Source organism: Typopeltis vanoorti, chromosome 3 (genome assembly GCF_054136105.1).
Source record: "Typopeltis vanoorti isolate ZY-2024b chromosome 3, IOZ_Tvanoo_1.0, whole genome shotgun sequence".
Taxonomy (NCBI): Eukaryota; Metazoa; Arthropoda; class Arachnida; order Uropygi; family Thelyphonidae; genus Typopeltis; species Typopeltis vanoorti.
Window position 1 is genome coordinate 156,259,201 of NC_143551.1, and position 22,001 is coordinate 156,281,201.

Consider the following 22,001-nt stretch of genomic DNA (forward strand, 5'->3'; position numbering starts at 1 on the left):
TTATTAGTATACTGTAATAAATTTATGTTTACATTTGACTGTAGTCATGAAAATTTTCTCATATACATTAAAAATGTAGTTCGTCCTTAGCTTTTGGACACTGGACAAAAGCTAGACTTTATTATGTTTTTTTTTTTTCAATTTTCGTGATTCGATGCGGTATTGTATGAGCGATTTCATTCTGCTAAATTATTCAAGAAATCAAGAAATAACTGTTTAGTTATATATATATATATATATATATACATGAAAAAACTTCACGGTAAATCCACTGAACCAAGGAAAATTGAGAGAGAAAACGATTGGTGAATCACTGTTTACTTTTTAATTACCTTTTGCTTCTATCTTTCGGTCTCTTTATATCTCGAGATTTCATTAATGGCTGAGTGATTTCACAATAGATCAGTTATATAGGACAGATAATGTCACAATATCTGACATCCTGTCAAAGATTGTGAATGACAAGATTTGACATTATCTTCATTCAGTCTTGTCGGTGACAGAATTTTTAGACACTTTACAAGGACTTATGAGGAAACTGCAGTCTCTCTCTCTCTCTGTCAATTTGAACGTCTTTCCCTTTGAAAAACAGGCAAATAGGCCTAAAACACACACACACACACACACACACACACACACACACACACACACACACACACACACACACACACACACACACACACACACACACACACACACACACACACACACACACCTGATTTAATTGGTGCCCTAATTATTTCCACCAGACTCATTCTGCAGCCATCTAAGCTTAAATGAAGTTTTTGTTCTGGTCTTAATTCAAGACCAGAACAAAATGTGTGTGTGTGTGTGTGTGTGTGTGTGTGTGTGTGTGTGTGTGTGTGTGTGTGTGTGTGTGTGTGTGTGTGTGTGTGTGTGTGTGTGTGTGTGGTGCAGTACAGTTTTAATCATTGGGATCTGAAACTAAGAAATCTCAGATCACTGAATAACAGAAAATGTTGCTTTCACTTAAAAGACTATGAGCTGAATTTTGAATACAGTTTAAGTTAGATACCTACGGTGTCACTAAGGGAGGAGTACATTTAGATAATAAGGAATGAGGATAGGGATTCAATCTCAGATCTATTTCAGATGTACATGGATGGAGACAGAAATTACACATACCCAGTTCCGTATGGTAATTCTTGGATTGAGCAATTGATAGGGTTTTCGCAATGTCGTTAAGTTTCTTAAATTTAAAATCTTGAATAAATTTGTATAGATATAAATAATAAATAAAATAAATAAATAAATAAAGATCGATATGTGTATAGATTTTTGACAGTTAAACATTTTAGGAAGATATTACCTAAAATTTAAGAAAAATAAAGAATTTTTCTCCTTGATATATCTAACAATTCTACGCGTTCTTCAACAGCAGAAAGTGTTTAGTCAAGACTTCACTCGCACTGTTTTTCTAAAGGACTAATTGTTAGTATTCAACATGTATAATGTTAATGGAGATATCACAAATGATGTGATAAAAAAAAATCTGCTGGAAAACGGAAGTAGACAGAATGAAAGAAGACGAGACATTGGTCGATATGTTTGAAAATCTGAAAATCAGCCTAAAGTGTGTTTTTTTTCTTTCTTTCATATTTAGGGAACGTTCAGGAATGAGGAAGTTCAGTTCAGTTTTAATTTGTCGTTGAAAATCCTTTAGTAAAGAGATAAATCAGAAACATTAATCTACGGGGAAATGAATGAAGTGAGAGAGAGAGAGAGAGAGAGCAGTCTTTTATAACCTACCCTTTTATAACCTTCTTTGTATAGCTTATATAAAGCATTTTCGGGAGATTTTTTGTGCACTACCTGAAATGCGAGAACAGTATTCTAAATCTGTGAATTTGAAATTTAAATCATGTAAGCAATTGTTATGATGAGAAGGGATGATGTGCTTGTGACAGGAAAATTATAGGGATATACCATCCAAAGAAAGAATCAGGTCTAACACGAGGTGATTGGAAATTTTTCTTGTGAGAAATAAAAGAGAACAGTGCTTAGTAGCAATTAATTTCACAAGATTGTTCCCAGATAAGTGGAAAATGTCAAAAAGATCAATGTTTAAAACAGTAGTTATGAAAGACATTGAAGATTGATGTTTGATTACTAGATTGTCAAATAAAAAAATTGAGTATGCTTTCGTCTGCAAAATTATAAATTGGATTTCTGGTCAGCGAGAGAACGTGATGTATGTTCAGGAGAAAGAGCATGAGTAAAATTGCAGGGTATTCAAGCTCGGGCATTAGTGTGAAAATCTGAAAATAGCAAGTCATTATTTATTATTATTATTTCGTGACACCTCCAAGGAGTCCGAATACTCATTGAGAGAGGACACCCATTTCACAACCGCCCCCGAGTCATCAACCATAACGTATATTGAATGATAAGAGAGGAAACTAGTGACCCAGTTGAAAGAAAGCGGAAAGAAAAAAAAAACAAACATAATGTGATTTAACAATATGGTTTAATAATTAAACCTCAAACGCAATCAGATATACTAGAAATGCCAAGGTCAACCACAAGATTTTCTCAAACGTTTTTCATTGTTAGTATTCAACATGTATAATGTTAATGGAGATAGCCAGTGTTAATTCGCAAATTTAGGATCCATATTGATAGTCGAGCTACTGATAGCAACAGAGTTGACGACTGTTGATGACTTTCTCCGTTATTTTCGACATGAATGGAATGAACAACAGACGTTGTTCATACAGATATAAGCATAAACAACAGACGCTTATTCTTATATCAATAATAATAATAATAATAATAATAACAATATTATTATTATTATTATATAACACCTCCCGGGAGTCCAAAGACTCATTAAGGGAGAGTGTGTGCCAGCAGCATCGAACGATTGAATGCCTTCCAACTACTAGCTGCGCTCAAACTTGCTTAACTTTTGCGTGAGCCATTAGTAGCAGAGGCTCTACCAATCGACCAACCTTTGCTGGCACATCTGTTTTATCTAATTTTTATTATATCTTTTTTTTTTTTTCAGAGGATTTTTCACCAGTCTAACGAAGATTAGTCCTTTATTTTAAATATTTAAGTAATTTATTGGAAATATTTTAAATATTTAAGTATATTTAACATTAGATAAAGTGTACTTAATTATATTAAATATACTTAATTATAAATATTTTTCTGAAATATCACTTTAAGAGTGATTTGTTTAAAAAGTGTCAGAGAGAATAATTAACCACCAACACTTTACAAGGAACTCGTATTCTGCTTTATTCTGCAAAAGTAAGGAATGTAGTCTTAAGTCTGTTTTTCGTTTTTGGTTGTTTGTTTTTGAGGTCTCTTAGAGATAATATGCTTGATATATGGTTTAGATAATTATAAATGGTGTTGCACATCTTTTAGGTTATTGGTACAGTAAAATCTTTGTAATTTTATTAGGAACAGAAATAAAAGCTCTTTGAATACCTTCATCTCGTGTGAAACTGTGAATGATGTGAATGTGAAAGAGTAAAGATTGGCTACCCACCAATTTTCAAAAATTACTTAGGGATAAAAAGAATGACATCTGCTTCAACGTATATTTATATTATTATTATTTGATACCTCCAGGGAGTCCAAGGACTTATTGAGGGAGGGCACTTCTGCTCTACGCTCAATCCACCAAGTGACCGCAACTCTAGCAACGCCATCTACCGCCGACCACCACCACTAGTATTTCCACAATCACAAACATCCATGCCCACGGCGGGATTCTAGCCCGCAGACTTTTGGCTGGAGAGCGGACACGCTAACCACTCGGCCATCTATATTTTATTAACAACAAAGCATCTATGTACAATCTGAATCTGAATAAATATATATACATCTATTTACAATTATATCCATTCTGTACGTAGTATGCTCATTCTAATTTTTATTTTTCTTTGCATTTCTTTATAGTTTCACATTGTGTATATAATCTGTGTTTGTACAATCTTTTTTACATGATAATCAGCTCAGTGCCTAATGTTTCCTAAAGTCCTTATACTTCATCTGAGCATTTTTTCTTCAGTGTGTCATACATAACATATTGATATCATTCTATCTTAATCATTTATATTAACATTTAAATGACTATTTCATAAATCCTATTTGTTTCTATATGTAATTATATTTAGGTATTTGCTGGTAATATATTACCGCTTCCTTCTTGGGTTTGTGCTATATTTTTATGTCATGTTAGATAACACTTCTTTATTAAACCCATGTAATGTTTGTTTTAAAATATGAAGGTTTGGTCATATTTTATGACCAAATTATACATATACATATAACTACGTTACATATCATACATATTCTATACATATAATTACTTTAAAACATGTTTTTGCAGTATCTCATTACATGGTTTATTGCTTCATTATTATCTCTTTTGGAATGCTGCTTCCTATATACATATGTAGTGTTTGTTTTTTAACATAAAAGGAGAGGGTTACATTTTGGCAGAGAATTGAGGTTACCGATTGGATAAGTAAAATGTCATTAAACTCCTCCACGATATAGACTGTTATTGTCATTTTTTGGCACATGGAACTAAACTACAACCTCTATAATTGACCAATATTATTCACAAAACTACAACTAATTACAGTATAAAGCAATCAATGTACAAGTGGTTATACAGCTTAATGAAAAAGTGTACAAGATGCTAACCACTCGGCCAGCCAGGCTGGGCTGGCTATATTTATATATTTACTCACACTCAAGTATTATATATTTGCTCACACTCAAAAGCGATTTATTATATTCCTTAAATAATCTTTAAGGAATATAATAAATCGGTTGTCCTGTAGTTAATCGTCGATACGAAAGGAACTAGAAAATAACAGTAAAATGATAGAGAAGAAATGTAACAAGAGAAACGTAAAAAAAAAGAAAAAAATGGTGATGTTCAAATAAGTAACAATTGAATGGTAAATAGGGTGAAAACAGTCGCTATTCCATTTAAGACCCTTTTTCGAGTTTGATAAGGTAATATTAAGATATCAAATTGGTGTACGTAAAAATATCGTGCTTGCTATTGCTGTCAAATAGGCATACACTGTAAAATTAGAGCACCTTTTTTTTCCATAAATAGTGTGTGTGTGCGCGCGTGCGTGCGTGCACGCACGCACAGATATAGACACATAGACAAACACACACAGATATAGACACACTAGCGCGTGGTTGCGCTGGTGTGTCTATAATCTGCTTTGTTCTTTAAACTGCGACAGGATCTCACAGGTGACCGATACCGAACTGTACGTGTGGGAAATTAGTTCCGGAAGATAACCCTAATTTATTGAGCATATTGGCTGGCACCAGCTCAGGTAAGTTCTGGATCCCTACACTATATTTGGAACATCCTGAAAATATGTAATCCAGAATGCAAGCAAGAAGAGAGAGGTGGAAGAGGAGAAAAGGTGAGGAAAAGAGAGGGGAATCTGGAGACCAGATATGGCAACAGTTTTGCCATATTTGATTAGTAAGCTGCTCTTCAATTCGCTTTCTTCTAAAAAATAAAACATTTTTCTCCGAAAAAGAAATATTATAGATATATATTTAAATCTACGTAACCAGAGCTTTCATCGGACTGCTTTACTAACTGGAATGAATAACATTAAACGGTTGTTGTCATTGTTATTACTTCAGATTGCAGCCGAAGCAACTAAGACTGAAGCCAGTATATCATGTGTGTGTGTGTGTGTGTGTGTGTGTGTGTGTGTGTGTGTGTGTGTGTGTGTGTGTGTGTGTGTGTGTGTGTGTGTGTGTGTGTGTGTGTGTGTGTGTGTGTGTGTGTGTGTGTGTGTGTGTGTGTTCTTCGGGCCGATTTGCGGAATAAAACGAGTTTTCATCAAGGAGGAAAAACGTTCCAATATAAGATCAGTTTATTCATCTTTAATTGAAAAGCCTTTATAAAGATTCGTCACGTGCTACACGGGATACAAACCCAGGTCTTTCGAACAAAATGATATCGTCAATACTACTGAATACATAATATTAAGGGATCGCGAAATGATGACAGGAAAATCTCTACTAAGCTGTAGTAGAGATTCATTCTTAAAATCCCGTATCATATTGTGTTATCAATAAAAAAAAAAAAAAACTAAGAAAATATATGAAGCTTTCACGATTCATTTTCGAACAGATAGTCAGGTTATGCTGATAGAACTATATACTGCTTTTCTCTCTCTCTCTCTCTCTCACTTTCAAAATATTTTTTGTAGTAATAGATAATGTCCGATTTTTTTATTATTATTATTTCAGTTAGCGGAGAAGTTCTTCCCGGTCAGTTACTGGCAATAATGGGAGGAAGTGGAGCTGGGAAAACTACTCTCATGAACGTGTTAACAGGAAGAAATCTTCGAACAGTATCAGTATCAGGCTGCGTTCTGGTGAATGGACAGAAGAGAAATCGATCGTTTATTCGCCTGATGGCATATGTACAACAGAATGATCTGTTTGTGGGAACCCTTACGGTACGGGAGCACTTAACATTTCAGGTAAAAGAAACATTTCAAGATTATTGTAATTTTTATCAAACTACACGTGATAAAAGTTAGTGTAACGGTGAGCTAGCCGCGTCAAATTGAGAGCTGCTTATGAGAGAACCTGTTAAAGTTAGAGGTATACTGATGGCTTAAGTTGTCCTCCAAAAAAAAAAAAAAGGAAAAAACACTACAAGGTCCTATCCAATGCACTTTTGAATAAAAAAAATTGTAAATAATTCATTTTATTAATTGAGCAATGATTATTTAATGGCATTAAGCTATCTTTTCTTTGGGCAAATCCAATGTTAGATTAAGTATATTAGTCAACAAGTGAATAATTAGTTCATCCCAAGTAAAATGTTCTGAACTATTCTAAGTTTAAAATGCGACATATAATTTTCTAGTAATCTACTGGTTACATATTTGCGCACTTTTTTTTTTAAAAAAAATTACTGTTTCGTTATTCATGTGTAAACAATTACTAGAATAGTAAAAGAATAAATCTAGAGACATTTCCACGTAACACCCACCATGTTAACTGATAAAGCTTAACTTCTTCAGTGAGTCCACTGTTACTATTAAAACTTGGATAATTCATACACTTAGTTCCTTAATAATGGGCTAGTTATGTTCATAGGAATTTCATGGTTTAATTTCAATATGGTTATTATCGAATTTTTAATTTATCTTCCTGTCAGCTGCTTCACTGCCTGAATATGGAATGCAGGGAAAAAAACGTCAGTGAGAAGAAAGTGTAATTGTTGGCGCGCATCTGTAGACGCTACAATGACAACAGCTACCGGCCTTCAAAATAGTTTCAGAATGATGTTAGACTGGATGAAAAGCACAGTCATCGAGCGCAATATGTCAATGGACAAGCATGCAACACAGGATATTGAACTATACCTGACAGAATAATATCCTGTGTTGCATGCTCGTCCATTTTTAGAAAGCACGTAGAATGATGCATCTCGAACCACGTGAACACTTCCCCCCGAATAAAAAGGATATTTTGCTACTAAATTACACATTGTTTTCGCAATCCACATTGAATTTCGTAGTTATATATAGTTTGTCTGCTTTCATTCTAGTTTATACTTAGTTCATACTACTGTTGACGTATTGCGCTCGATGACTCGAACAGTGAAGAATCATCAGCTCGATAATGAAGTGAGATTGCATCTTCTTGGCCTGGAGGCATCCTTATTTCCATTAAAAGACAAAATTGGTGTAACAGGCTGAGTAACCATTCTGATTGTCTGTATCTCATAACGTAACCTTCTTTTTTCCTGTTGAGGGGCTTGCTTCCCAGAAAATTATCCACTTTACGAATTACACGTTGTTACCAACTGGTTTCTCAGCACAAAGACCGACTTTCACATCTTCGATTTCTTTCCTAATATCTAACTCTCAACTTCAAAGGTCATTTGCAGGCCTGAATGAGAAAAACTGCACGATGGTTTTCATTTCCATCTCGCCATCCCGAAAGCAGTGCGTGTTTTCAATGCTATCTTACGCTTAAGGAACACAAGTGTTCCATTGCTTGCTTCATTCAATTATTTTTGTATCATAATTAATTAAATAATCATTTTTGGATTGCCATACAAAAAAGAAAGAACTAAAATGACTAAATATGGAGGATCGCTAAAAATAAACAAATAATAAAATTTGAAAATTAACATCCTAATCAGTGATCAAAAGTTTTTGTAGCGACTGCTAACTTATCCATTAAGATATATGACAAATCTTCGTTATCATAAAGTATACAAGAATTTCTAATCTTAAATCAACCTTTTTATTTTCAGGCTCTTCTTCGAATGGACAAACATCTAACATACTGCCAGAGAATGGAAAGAGTTGATGAAGTCATATTAGAGGTATTTGTGGGTTTTAGTGCACTTCGTAATTTGATCGCAATACTAGCTTCTTTAAAATGGAATAACTAATATGAATAGATACCGAATTCTAGCAAATTGTGGGGAAATAGAATACTGATTAATCTTAATTATCATTAAAAGTAATAATGCGTTAAATTGATAAGAGTAATTCACTCTAGTAGACGGAGACTTGCATAATGAGACATTTAATATATCTAAATGATAAGTAATTATCGTAAAATGAGGCATTTAGAACATTAAAACCTTTTACGAATAAAACATATTCGCAGCAGAAATATTCTAATACTGTGTGATACAAAGTTTTGTGGTCAAGGAGTCAAGGAATCGAGTTTCTAGGTTGGGAAAGATGAAATCAGTAGAGGCTACTTTTCAAAATTCCATCTAAATGAAATTTCTACAATCATTAAAGCAACTCAATAATGAGAGTTTCTTGAATGCATAAAGGATCGACAGACTAAATTCCATTGGTCACTATAACTGGTACATCATTTACCGACTTAGAGAAATATTGATAATAAAACCCACTGAAAATATTATATGGTTATTAAGGCATTAAATTTAAACGAATTCAATACATTAATAATCATTTCATTATTGAAAAAGAATAATTTTTATTAAACATAGTAAATGTTTCATTCAGTTGATAGTAATACTTCGATTTGCTTTTAGGCAAACGCACACACACACACATATTGCCGAATGGTTAGCATATTCGCTCTCTAACCAACAGGTAGCGGGTTTGAATCCCGCTGCGGGCATGGATGTTTACGATTGTCTATAGGTGGGATGAATTTCATCGCCTGGTGTAAGACCACCGCTCCGCTTATTGGAGGTCTGAACTGGTTTGAAAAGGTTTCATGTTTAGTTTCTAAGAGTAGGTTTTCCAGACTATGTAAAAAAAAAAAAAAAACGCAACTGATAAAAATGAAAAAAAAAATCCTTAGCCCACGCACAGTACAAATATACTGTTAATATACAATTAACCTTTCGTGGGTAGGAACCACATAAAAAAAATAACAAAAGGTCTGTAATGTCGGAAATGATGATAGCATATTAGAAGCCATAGATTTAAGAAATATTCGTTGACTTTTTTTATACCCATTGAAGAACATAAGGCTGTATATTTGAAAGAAAGAATAATACCGGAGATAATATGTTTATTACCATATTGTGAAAATGCTGGAGACAAGATGATCATTATTACTTCACAATCCCCCCCTCCCTCGAGGCGAGAAACTTGTCAATGAAGGTGAGGACTAAGAGACACGATATTTGTCATACTCAGCCTTAAATTGGTTCAATATTTTTTACTGTCTCATGTGCTAATGCAATTCCATTCACAACCGCTCTACAAAAAAAAAAAAAAAAAAAAAAGATCCTATCCCACTCTCTTATGCATTACATTTCTGCAATCTCTAGGAATGACCTCTTTTCTCTTGTTCCTTTGCCTTCCTCAGCACTTCGAAAAAACAGCCAGGATTAAGCACATTATCTGAACTTTTCCTGAACCTTTTCCGAGTCTTACACATCTAGAAATCCACAAGACCAAACCTGTCACAGTAGTTCAGATGTGGTCTACTCAGAGTCTTGTACAGTCGAATGAAATTGTCTCATTTTAGCATACATACACTTTGTGCTGTTATATATATATATATATATATATATATATATATATATATATATATATATATTATATGTTATATTATATATATATATATATAACAGCACAAATTGTCTAAGTATAATGAATGAAGTATAAGTATACACTTATACTTCATTCTAATACCAACTCTGTCGCACAGAATGATTTTCTCATAGTTATTGAAAGTAAGGGAAACCCAAGGGAGTTTGTTCGCCGAAGACTCCCTTGGATTTCTTAGCTGCTTTACACCTCCTCTCATGCCTATTACTCTTCTAGTTTGCACTTTATAGGCTTCATGCAACTTGTCCGCTTTTAATTCTGTGCATTTTCCATAATCTTCACTTCATCCATAATTCGCACTTAATTATCCTATTTATCCATTAGACAGCTATTGTTTTTATTCTTTTATTTCGTTACATGATCTGTTATTGAGTACATAGTAAAATAAATTTTCCTATTCCAGAATTAGATTATTTTCCTTCAAGTCCCCCCCCCCCTTCTCCCTCCCCCCCTGAACATTGATTCAAGCAATTTTCTTAGCTTTACATAATATCCGTCCTTGCAGTTCTACATATATTCTCTGTTTTTTGTGCCTCAAAGTTTAAATGCTCTAGCGGACATAAGCTGCGTAATTAACTTATTTACTAGTAAATCAATCAAAAAGAAAATCATCTTCGTTGTTTCATTATCAACAGAGATATGCATTACGTGATAATTTCATTATCACGTAAGGCATTTTTTAAAATTCTCCTTGTATTTGCATATTTTTTCTATTACTTTAATGCTACTAGTTATAAGTAGCAAAACACATGGCAAATTCAATTTGTCTTAATAAATTACATGAAATCTGCGTTACTTTCACGTATAATCGGAAGTGAAAATTGTCAAAAAGATTTGCAAAGAAAATCTTCGAAGTTACTTAGTAGCTGTTAAGTTCTTGAAGACAACTGATCCGAAATGTATAATAATTCATTAATCAAATACCTCTTTGAACACGGAAAAAACAAAAGTGAAAAAAAAAATTTCGAAGCTACTATATTTATTGCACTTGTCTCTCTCTCTCTCTCTATGAAGTCGCAAATGACAGCATTCAAAATGTTTAGTGCTATTTGGTTTCTTTCATCTTTTGAGTACCTGTCGTTAATTCTACAGGACAATATTTATATCATTTTCCTGTTAATATTGATAATATTATATAAACTTTATTAACGTTAATATTTATACAGATGTTAATATTAATTAGTATTAATATTAGCCTTAATATTAATTAACATTAACATTACATTCACTCTCCATAAAAAAAAAAAGCCTGCACTTAGGGAAATTTATCCGTGGTTTTCTTTCAGCTTGGTTTAAAAAAATGTGAAAACTCGAAGATAGGAATTCCTGGACGCATCAAAGGCATCTCTGGAGGAGAAATGAAAAGACTAGCTTTTGCTTCTGAGGTAAGATGATTTCAGTAACCACCAGTTCTTTACTTTTGAATTACTGTATTTGTGATGTATGCATTATACTCCGGCAATAACGTTATATCTGCCATTTTCCTATATATTCCTATAGCAGTTCTTCATGCATTAGACAGATGAAGAACTGTCTAATGCAGTTATTTTCAACCTTTTCCATAATACGGCACACCTAGACTAATTATTAAAATTCTGCGTCACACTAAAAATATGTTCTTTTAATTTTTTTTGATGATCTGGCAAAAAACAGGCATAATTTTGATTGATTTACACAGTCAAGAAGAGGGAAGACCAGACACTAATAAATAAATGCGCAAATTACGACATTATTTCTTTCAATTAATTTGTGTTCATAAATCTCGCGGTACACCTGAAGACCCCTCGCGGCACACCGGTTGAAAATCGCTGGTCTAATGCATTTATTAACAAACCGCTTACTTCAGAGAGGAATAAATGGTGTCAGCAGATATTCAAAATGTTCATTCCATAATGCAGCATGCTTTTTTTAAAAAAAACAAATCCCTAGAAGGCTTTATAATGAATCCAGAGAAGTCTGCATGATCGCTTCACTTAACGTTTAAGACCAAAGGCTAGAGTACGATACGTCAAGTTAGGGTAGCTTTCTTTGTAATAAGGCATTAATAGTACTCTTTTAAGGTCGCATACTTCCTACAAAATTATTGTTTTATTTGGATTTGGAAGAGTACTGGCAAATGCCAGGAGGGGGAGAGAATGAAATCTCCGATGGAGAAGTTCTTTCACATTAAATTCTAAATATATATATATATATATATACAGTAACTTACATTTAGGTGGAATGCATTAGTCTATTACAACATGAAACGTTTTGAGTTAATAATATGAATGCGGTCCATTTAGCTAATGAAGGTTTTTTTTTCTGGTAAATTAAGCTTATGACTCATAGCTCATGACTTGCAATTTATTAATATCACAGGTTACAACATACCACTCAAGCAAGCCAACAATTTTGAAATAATGTTGTCTTGTAATGGAACCTTTAAATATGAACTAATAAAAAGAGAGCACACAAAGATTTCCAAAGTTATCTTCTGTTACTTCGCTGTTACGATTACCGAAAGTTTCTGTGACAGCAGAGTTGCAGAGCAAATATCGTAATTTTGCTTTGTACATTTTTTTAAGACTTAAAGTTAGATATATTCATAGAATATTTTAGGATGACCATTGGAATATAAAACTTCTGATCTTGGAATAGTCTTTCATGGATCTCGAAAAGCACTCGATCAAAAATTACTAAATACTACACTGAGTCCAAAATCTAAGGACGAACTCTTTCTGAAGATTACAACCACATATTCAGACGAATCACCTTGTGGCAATTTGTGTAACTGACGATTTCGATTAGAAAGCGGGTACACGTTCAAATTTTCGAATCGCGCGGAAAGAGGTTACCTGAATGTCTTGTAATGTCTCAAAGTCATCAAGAAATTACTGATATTGGAATGTGTTTCGTTTCAAACATTTGCTAAACCCTTGCTTTACTACGGGCATAAAGACAGATTTCGGTTATAACAGCAAAACGTACTCGACGCATCAAAGTCTTGTACACAGCTCATCGCAGAGGACATTTTCAGTGGTGTTGTATCTATAACAATTGGACAAGACACACCAGTGAGCTAATGGACTCTTCACAGATGAGAGTCGTTTTAGTCTTTCCTCCGATTCTAAACGACACTTCATCTTTTTTTTTCTTTTTTTCAAGAACTTGAGAATGTTTTCGAAAGGAATAGATGGGATCGTGGTGTGGGAGGGAATAAACTTAATGAACACACCGGGCTACAAGTGCTGGAAAAAAAAGAAACTATAGTGAAATATCGCAACGGAGTTCTTCAACGTCAGGTTTGATTGTTCCGTAGTACTGTAGGCAATGAATACATTTTTATGGATGACATTGCCACACTTCATCGTACACGAGCAGTGGAGATACTTCTGGAGACCCATGATATTAATCGAATCGAGTGACCTCAAGAACTCCTGAATCACTTGGTGCTAAGCATGGCACGACGCTGTGAGGGCTGCATCGTAGTTCGGGGTAGACATATTCCATAACGAAATGTCTCCTTGCATAGTTTTCTGTAAGCATTGTACATTAATTCTTAACTACATCCTTAGAAAATTTGTAACTTTTGTCAAAAAGGTGCAATTTAATTTGTATGAAATTTATAACGCATTTTTGTTTAATATAATTTATTAATATGGTTGAAATAAATTTATGTTCACATTTGGCTGTAGTCTTATACTTTTCTCGTATACAGGTAAAAATGTAGTTCGTCCTTAGCTTCTGGACACCAGTGCATTTCTGCACCCCCTTTCCTTACCAACTCCTTTATAGCAAAGTCACTTATAGACGGTATGGAATCATTTTCGCACACAAAAATCGAACTCCAACTGCATTCTTAAAGTGATATTTAGTTCGAATAATAATGATTAACCATTTAAGTGATGAGAATTAATTAATAAATAATTATATAAATAATGATTCACATAATATCTATTTCTTTATTTTATTATTTCCAAGATTGGATCGGAGCTGAACATTGTAGAATTTCGATTTGGCAACAATTAATTTTAGTAATTAATTTGAAATCTGCTCTTAAAATAAAACAATATAATTTAAAAACAAGTTAAAGAGTGCTGTAGCATTTTAACCACTGAATAAGTACTCAATATCCAACTATGCATTATTCTTATACTTCAACAACGTGTTATTTGCACCTCACACATCGAAATAAACAAACACATATTGAGGAAACTTCATTTCTGGTAACTGTTATTTATTCAACTACAAAAAGAAATCAAGTGATTTCTCTAACCAGGTACTGACAAATCCGTCCTTGATGATGTGCGATGAACCAACTTCTGGGCTGGACTCTTCCATGGCTCAAAGCGTTGTTGCTGTTCTCCGAGAAATGGCTGCAGCAGGAAGGACAGTCATCTGCACAATCCACCAACCATCGTCTGAAGTTTTCGCAATGTTTAATCATCTTCTTCTGGTGGCAGAGGGAAGAACCGCGTATTTTGGAAAAGCGTCATCTGCTTTATCTTTCTTTGCAAGGTAATGAAATAAGCACTCATTTCAATCAAATAATTTTAAATGTTTTTTTTACAATAAAATAATTCAAAGTAGGTTTTATTGAATAATTTTAAATATGGGATCTTGAACGGAGTTTGTTAAGAATTATACAAGTCGTCTTGTTAGGGATGGTGAATTTCGTGTCCACTGTACGCAATTGGTTTCGCCAGATGGTAATTAGTTAACTATGTGTTTTTATATATATGAGTATATATCTGCATAGAGTTAGTAAGTCTCAGAATTATTGTTGTGGGGATAGCTTCCTCCTGGTGCTCCGGTTTTCCCCTTACATGCAAAAAAAAAAAAAGAGCTTAGCACAATAGTAGTTGCGAAATATCGAAATTCACGAATTATAGAACTCCATATAAATATGGATTTCGATAATTCGTAAAATACATACCGTTTCCACAAAGATGAAATTATTTCTCCTGGTGGAAATTTGATAATAATAATAATAATAATAATAATAATAATAATAAGCAATTTGGTACGACGTAATGGCTGGCATCATCTCGTCATAATCGATTGATTCCTTCTAAATATAAAACAAAGGCTTACTTCAACTGGAATAAAACAGTTTGATTCAGGAAATGGCCATAAAAAGTTTCTCTAGCTCGATTCTGGTCGTCGACTAAAGGAACTGTTTTAGATTATTTTTCAGCTTAAACCGAATTAGTCAATGTTTCACTAAGGTAAATGGTTTCTCGCCCCCAAAAAATCATTTTGTCTGCTATACTCTCTCCCGATTTCTTCGAAATCATCAGTAGACATGAGCCTAGATATCGGATACGCTAAGGATGAACACTGATTTCCATCGATTTCCAATAAAAAATCCTAGATAATTAATTTTATTTTGTTTATTTTTTTCATAGGCATAACTGTAGTGCTAGGATGGGTTGCAATGCAGAAAAAGATTTCTGTTTTGAAATCCTTCCAAGATGAGAAGAACTTTATCCTTCGCCTTTTAAAATGAAGGCTGAGTTAGCCCATTTCAGACGATGTTAACGGATTTTTCTTCTCTAGTAAAGGAAAATTTCTTTTCATCTAGAACCTTAATATTTGTTATCAACTTGGTTGTCACCTCGCTAAGCTAAAAAGGTCTCATATATCTCCATATAATAATAAAAAAACGTTGTTTGATACAACAAGGTTCCATTTTCATTGTTTGTGATTAAAATAACTATAACCGGAAGTAAATCTTAATTGAATTTTTATCATCAGCAAATCGATCATAATGGGGGATGACTTTTTTTATTTTTTTATTGTTCGCAAGTTCGAATTGTTTATAATGCAATTCAGTTTGCTTTTAAGAAGGAATTATTAACTAAAACTTCAGTGGTATATTCGTAATTTCACTAATGCAAAGTGCATTTTTCTTTATGAATAAAATATTGTCCGCATTAGGACAATATCTTTATTATTAATTTATCCTAATGCTTAATATTAACACCATTTTTAAGGTTTTTTAATAAAAGCAAATCTATTTAGCTTGAATAACGAATATTTCGATTTAAAAATCAGTTTAAATAGCATAACAATATTACTGAACGTTACAAAACTATAAATCATGAAATGACTTTTTTCTTTATCTTTTTAGTCAGGGATTGAATTGTCCTTCAAACTTCAATCCTGCAGATTTCTATATCCAGACACTAGCCATAGCTCCAGGACAAGAGAACGAATGTAAAAAGGAAGTGGAAGTAAGTATCTTCCCTCCCCCCCCCTCACTTTCATCATTTATAAAAATTAACTCAAAGGAGCAACAAATGTTGCACCTGTTATTACTACAATGTCAACGAATAATAACCACCTCAGTATATATCTAATGATTAAAGGAAATGAATGCTAATTTAATGAATTACGTGTATATAGCTGAATTCTGCGTGTGAACAAAATGAGTTATGTTTAATAAAGATACGTCTCGATGAATAATAATAATTATTGCATGTCTTTTCAAATCATTACGATTGTTAACACTGATTACTTTATTTACAGAAAATTTGTGATGCATTCTCTGCATCGGAGTATAATGCAGGTTTTGATGCTCCTAAGGATATGACAGACGACAGCAGTGCAACAGTAAGATATTCCATTATATAATTTAATACAATAGATCATAATTTATAAAGAAGTGTTTGGTTTGTATGTCTACTAACTTAGTAATTACCCGAAGTACGTCTCCCTTCATCGCTGATGCTAAATATTCATCTTTTAATTCTATATTAAACTTCTATCCCAGCTTTAATTTATTGTTATTAAGAATTCATCTCAAATTAAATTCTAATAAAGTTCTTAAGAGTCAAACACTAGTCAATGAACACTAAAGTACTACTTGTTTATCTATTAGTAATCAGTTACTTTATTTATTTAAATATACATCATATATACAATAAAGTGAACTGAATATAGAAGAATGCTTACAAAAATGCTCAACACTTAATTAAAATGGCGCAATAATGTATAGTATAAAACAGAACGAGATGTATAAGCTATCCGTGCAATACAATGGCCAGTAAGTTTTCTATTGCTGTTTTACTAATTTCAGCACTCAGTCTTTGCAATACTGCATAGTGTAATGCAAAACAGAAAGCGTGCATTACAATTATAATATTTTAGTAATACTATTATAAAAAAGAAAAAGAAAAATATATTCAAAACAAAATATAATAAGAAGTAAATAGCAACAGAGAAGAATACCTATTCGTAGAATGTATAATTAACAGCCACAAAAAAGTATCTAATATCATTATTAACACGTCCTAATAAACAATATGCAATGCAACATAATAACACTGAATGGACAGTACGCAATTCGCCATCTCTAAACACTGGATATAAAATACGGTACAGTACAGTACGATACAAGTAATACAAGTAATACAGTATCAAAAATATATCGTTAGTAAAAATATTCACTAATCGAGTAAATCAGTGTACCGATATTACACTGACTTGGAACCTCTTCTTTTTAATAATTCTTAAGTTTCGTCTTCTCCGTAGTATGGGATATTATACTGGACTGTTTAAACTCAATAGAACGAAATAAGAACACTAAGGCCCTGACTTATAACGTTTCGCTTTACAACAATCGGCTCATACGTTCATTTATACGATGACGTCTTGTTCAACATCGTGTACGACGTCTTTGCTAGTCTCTCTCTCTCTCTCTCTCTCTCTGTGTGTGTGCGCGCGTGTGCGCGCCATTATAAAATGTTTATAGCTATCATTTCATTTTATTGTTGTTAATAATGGCAGATAAAAATCAAAGTAAGGGTTGTTACCTTCAACATAAAACTCGTAAACGTACTACATTAGGTACTAAGATTAAAATTATTAAATTTAGTGACGATGGTGTATCGAAGCTGAGACAAGCCGCACACTAAATTAACCTCACAGTACTGTTGTAACAAAAGGTTGTTAAAAACATTTTTTTTATTTTGCAAAATAAACAAAATTTTCGTTTGTGAAAATTAAAAATTATTCTAAATTTTTACTTTGGGTAATTGACGTAAAAATGACTGCTTAAAAATGTTCTTAAATCATTACATGCATCTAAGTTAAAAATAAATAAATAAAATAATGATTCGCTACACGACAGTGTTCCGAACTCAATGCACTGTATAACGGGTGTACGCTTGTGTTGTGATTTTACAAAGAGAGAGAAAAATATTTTGATTTTGAAAGTCTAACGAGTTTAAGAGTGGAACTACTGTAGAAGAGAAAAATGCTCCTATCCTCTAAGCTTGACATGTATTTTGAGCTACTGCTTTTACTAAATTGTTCAATTTGCTGTTTCCTGTGCTGATTAATTAAAGAGAAAAAAATAGTGAAAAGAACACACACACACACGCACACACACGCACACACGCACACACGCACGCACAGAGAAATAATAATAATAATAAATAAATAATAAATATAATATAATAATAATAGTAAAAGAAAATGGAAAAAAGTTTTAAAAATGAACAAATTGAAATAATCATTTTAGTAGACAGTTTTATTGTTTGTTCATATACTTCGGGAAATATTCGTTCACATTTTTTTTTCCCCTTGAAGCACAATTATTTAGAATGACACATATGTGCCAACCTAGCTAACTATGCCATACTGTACACACGTGTATAATTGTTTGAAAAAAAATAAAAGTGCAGCTTTATCATGAACTTCTCTGAGACAACAGTTCTAAGGTGACAGATGACAGACGTTGCAAGATGACATACAACGCAAATACCAGAAACATGAGTATTCCACTTAAAGCTCGCATCCTAAAACATTCCAAATTAATTTACAAGTACCCGAATGATATTTGCATGTCCAGTTTCTTGACAATCACATTTTTATCCATTTTATTATTTTGATGAAAATTTAATTTAAATCTCGAGCTTTTTTTCAGCATTCTTTAAAGAAAATAGTATTCAATATTTGATGAAAAAATGTAAATAAATAAATAATTTTCATTAATTTACAGTAAACTGCAGTCAAAGTGCCTTTCAATTTAAATGAAATCATGGTGCATGTCATTCACAAACACACTATATCATGCTTCGGGAATATTAATGTAATATCGTGTGTGTACGAAGTTATACGAATCCATTTAGTCGCAAACGATTTTCGTCATGCAGTGTGAGACAACCATTCGGTTTGATGGAGACTCATCTTATAGGTGTTTTCATTCTTATAGGTGAATTTTTCATTCTTATAGGTGAATTTTTCATTCTTATAGGTGAATTTTATTCATCTTTAGAGCAAAGTTTGCGGATGATTTAACCTTAGCAAATCCACGGGAATGCCGAATATAGGAGAAGTGTACAATCTTCTGTAATTTGAATTAACAAACAAAAAAAAAGTAGAAGTATATGCGAAAAATTCAGAATAAAACTGTTTCAAAGACACTTTTTTATTTCTTCTTCTTTTTTTTTTTTTTTTCATCCACTGAATCATTGCTTCGGTTCTCAGTATGTACAAGCTATTTCTTTACTGACCTGAAAAACGTTTTACAAACCATTTCTAAACATTTACCACAAGCCTAACTATAAATAATTTATGCAACAGGAGATTCTTATCAACTGCATCAAATGTTTTCAGATATCCAGAAAAAAGTCGCTTACTTTTTTCCGAATTATCTGTATTTTTTTATAATGGTTTTAGTCAATGGAATAGGAATTATCGCAAACGGAATTGTGCACAATTAAAGTAAGAATGTGTATTCAAGAAATTTAATAAACGCTTCCCCACTATGTTTATATAATATCTGACAGTTCTCTTAGTTACTAAGGCTAGGAAGCTAATGTATGGATGATAAGCTCTGCTACCTCTGTATGAAATCATCTAATTCACCTTCACTTGATAAATACATACTGTATAATTAATCTTGTTCAGCAGCGCTAATCCAAACCAGGTCTTAACAACTGAACGCAGCCTAGTTACCGACTGCGCTATGAAGGCACTATCTTCGACGTGGAGAGAATTTTTTTGTGTGTGTGTGTGTGTGTGTGTGTGTTGCCGAACAGACGGACCAAGCCGAGTCTACGTGCGCTTTACAGATTGGGCAAAGCACCTTACTCTACAAAATTAGGTTTTGAAAACTAATTACATGGTCTTAACAGGCTTTGTTTTGATAGAAAATTAAAAACTGATTTACGTGTTTTGTTGCGGGATGAAAAACTCCAGTTTCCAGAACAGAAGAAAAGTAAACAAACAAACAAAAAAACTCATTTTCCTATGAGGTGACTAAATTACCTTCCCTCCTAAATCACCTTACACGTCTCTCCAAACAAATGGGATCCTCGATATCGTCTAGCTATATAATCTACATATATAAATTCTCAAATTTGCATCACTTTGCAACAATAACAAAAACTTAAGGGCGTTTTCATAACAATATCGAATGCTATTGATTAAGTTCATCTTCTTGGAGAATAAATTTCTTTTTCTTTTCTTTTTTTTTTATTTTCTTAGAGAATCAGTCAATTTGTTACATATTAAGAGTGAGTTCTTGAAAAAGAAATATTAATGAGAAGCTTTTCCTATATATATATATATATATATATATATATATATATATAATATTATATTTATTTTTGTATTTCAGGTAGTAGATATGGAAGATGCCCTATCTATGTAAGTACATCCTTTCTCTGTTTCTGTGTAAATCTATTCTTTAACAAATATTTCTTGAAACTTGAGAAAAAGTCGTATCCATAAAAGCTTGTCCATAAAAGTCAAAACATTAGTTTTGACTTTTATGGACAAGCCACTAATGTCGCTTGTTCTTTCCTATGTGCTAAACATTTTACTAACAGTTAGCATGTGTTTAGTTATTATTTGTCATTTTTTATATTACTACTACTACTAAGCAACTAAACTATTTTTCAGAAAATATCGGTAGAGCCGGATATCAGAATTAATTAAAAAAATGTTATTTCTGAATAAATCTTCAAAAAATAATCGAGCAATCGTATACCTTGATAAGTTCTACAAGAAAATATTTAATTATAATATACATAAAAATACAATATATCTCCCTTTTGAAATTTTTACATCGACACTTTTTTAAATTTTATTTAAACTATCTTTTAAATATATAGCTGGATCTTTATTCTTTTTCTAAAAACTTTAGGGAGTGTCAGTTTTTTTCTTGCCTCCAAAGCTGTTCTCTTATGGATACTCTTATTAATCTCTCCTCGCATTACTTTCAGATAAACACCGTTATTCACAAAATCTGAATCGTTCCAAAATATCTATTTGTGTTAGTCTATATCCTCAGCATCGCAGTTGCCTTAGCTTGCACTACTTAGAAAGACAAGAGCGCTGCCTTATATAATTCGCCTTATATTAGTGCATTTGATAAAGGTTTCACTCTCCTGACAGTGGTTTCGAACTGTTTGCTTCTCTTCAGAGAGCAGGCAGAAAGAGAGCAAAATCTCTTATTCAATACTAAAGTAATCCATTGGATAAATAAAATGCACTTGACGCAGAGCCTTGTTGGAAATTTCAATTTTCAATCAAGCCTGCATTGCTTCAGCAACTGGTTCGATTGGGTTACTTTAAATTATGGCCCGAGAAACTAAGTTTACGGGGGGGCTAGTGTATTCGTCTGGTTTATGCTAGATGAGAAACAGTTTCAACATTACTTTTTTTCTCAATAGAGAATTAAAGATTCGCTCAATACTGAATTCAAATTAATATTGTGTACTTCTGCTATACAACAAATATAGCACTGATTTTCAGCCTGGAAGTTTGAAGAACTTTAGGAAAGAAACTGCGAACCTTTATTCTTTTCTACAATGAGGAAAACTGCTGCACGATGAGAGCAACATAACTTAAATAGCACACATTTCAATCAACGTTCAGTTGACTGAATCTTTTGGACATATTAAT

General features: G+C 32.8%; 1 protein-coding gene and 1 long non-coding RNA gene across 2 annotated transcripts in view; one reads left to right on the forward strand and one right to left on the reverse strand.

Annotated features, from left to right (window-relative positions):
* LOC150108689 (uncharacterized) overlaps positions 1-22,001 on the reverse strand; it is a 134,540-nt gene that overhangs the window by 59,354 nt on the left and 53,185 nt on the right. The window lies entirely within an intron of this gene.
* Positions 1-22,001, forward strand: part of LOC150108690 (protein white-like) — a 72,526-nt gene that overhangs the window by 14,920 nt on the left and 35,605 nt on the right. Inside the window, exons 3-9 of the mRNA XM_090415362.1 lie at positions 6,280-6,515; positions 8,309-8,380; positions 11,390-11,488; positions 14,362-14,600; positions 16,216-16,318; positions 16,614-16,697; positions 20,713-20,741. Coding sequence (XP_090271488.1) covers positions 6,280-6,515; positions 8,309-8,380; positions 11,390-11,488; positions 14,362-14,600; positions 16,216-16,318; positions 16,614-16,697; positions 20,713-20,741 — 862 coding nt within the window. The remainder of the gene's footprint in view (positions 1-6,279; positions 6,516-8,308; positions 8,381-11,389; positions 11,489-14,361; positions 14,601-16,215; positions 16,319-16,613; positions 16,698-20,712; positions 20,742-22,001) is intronic.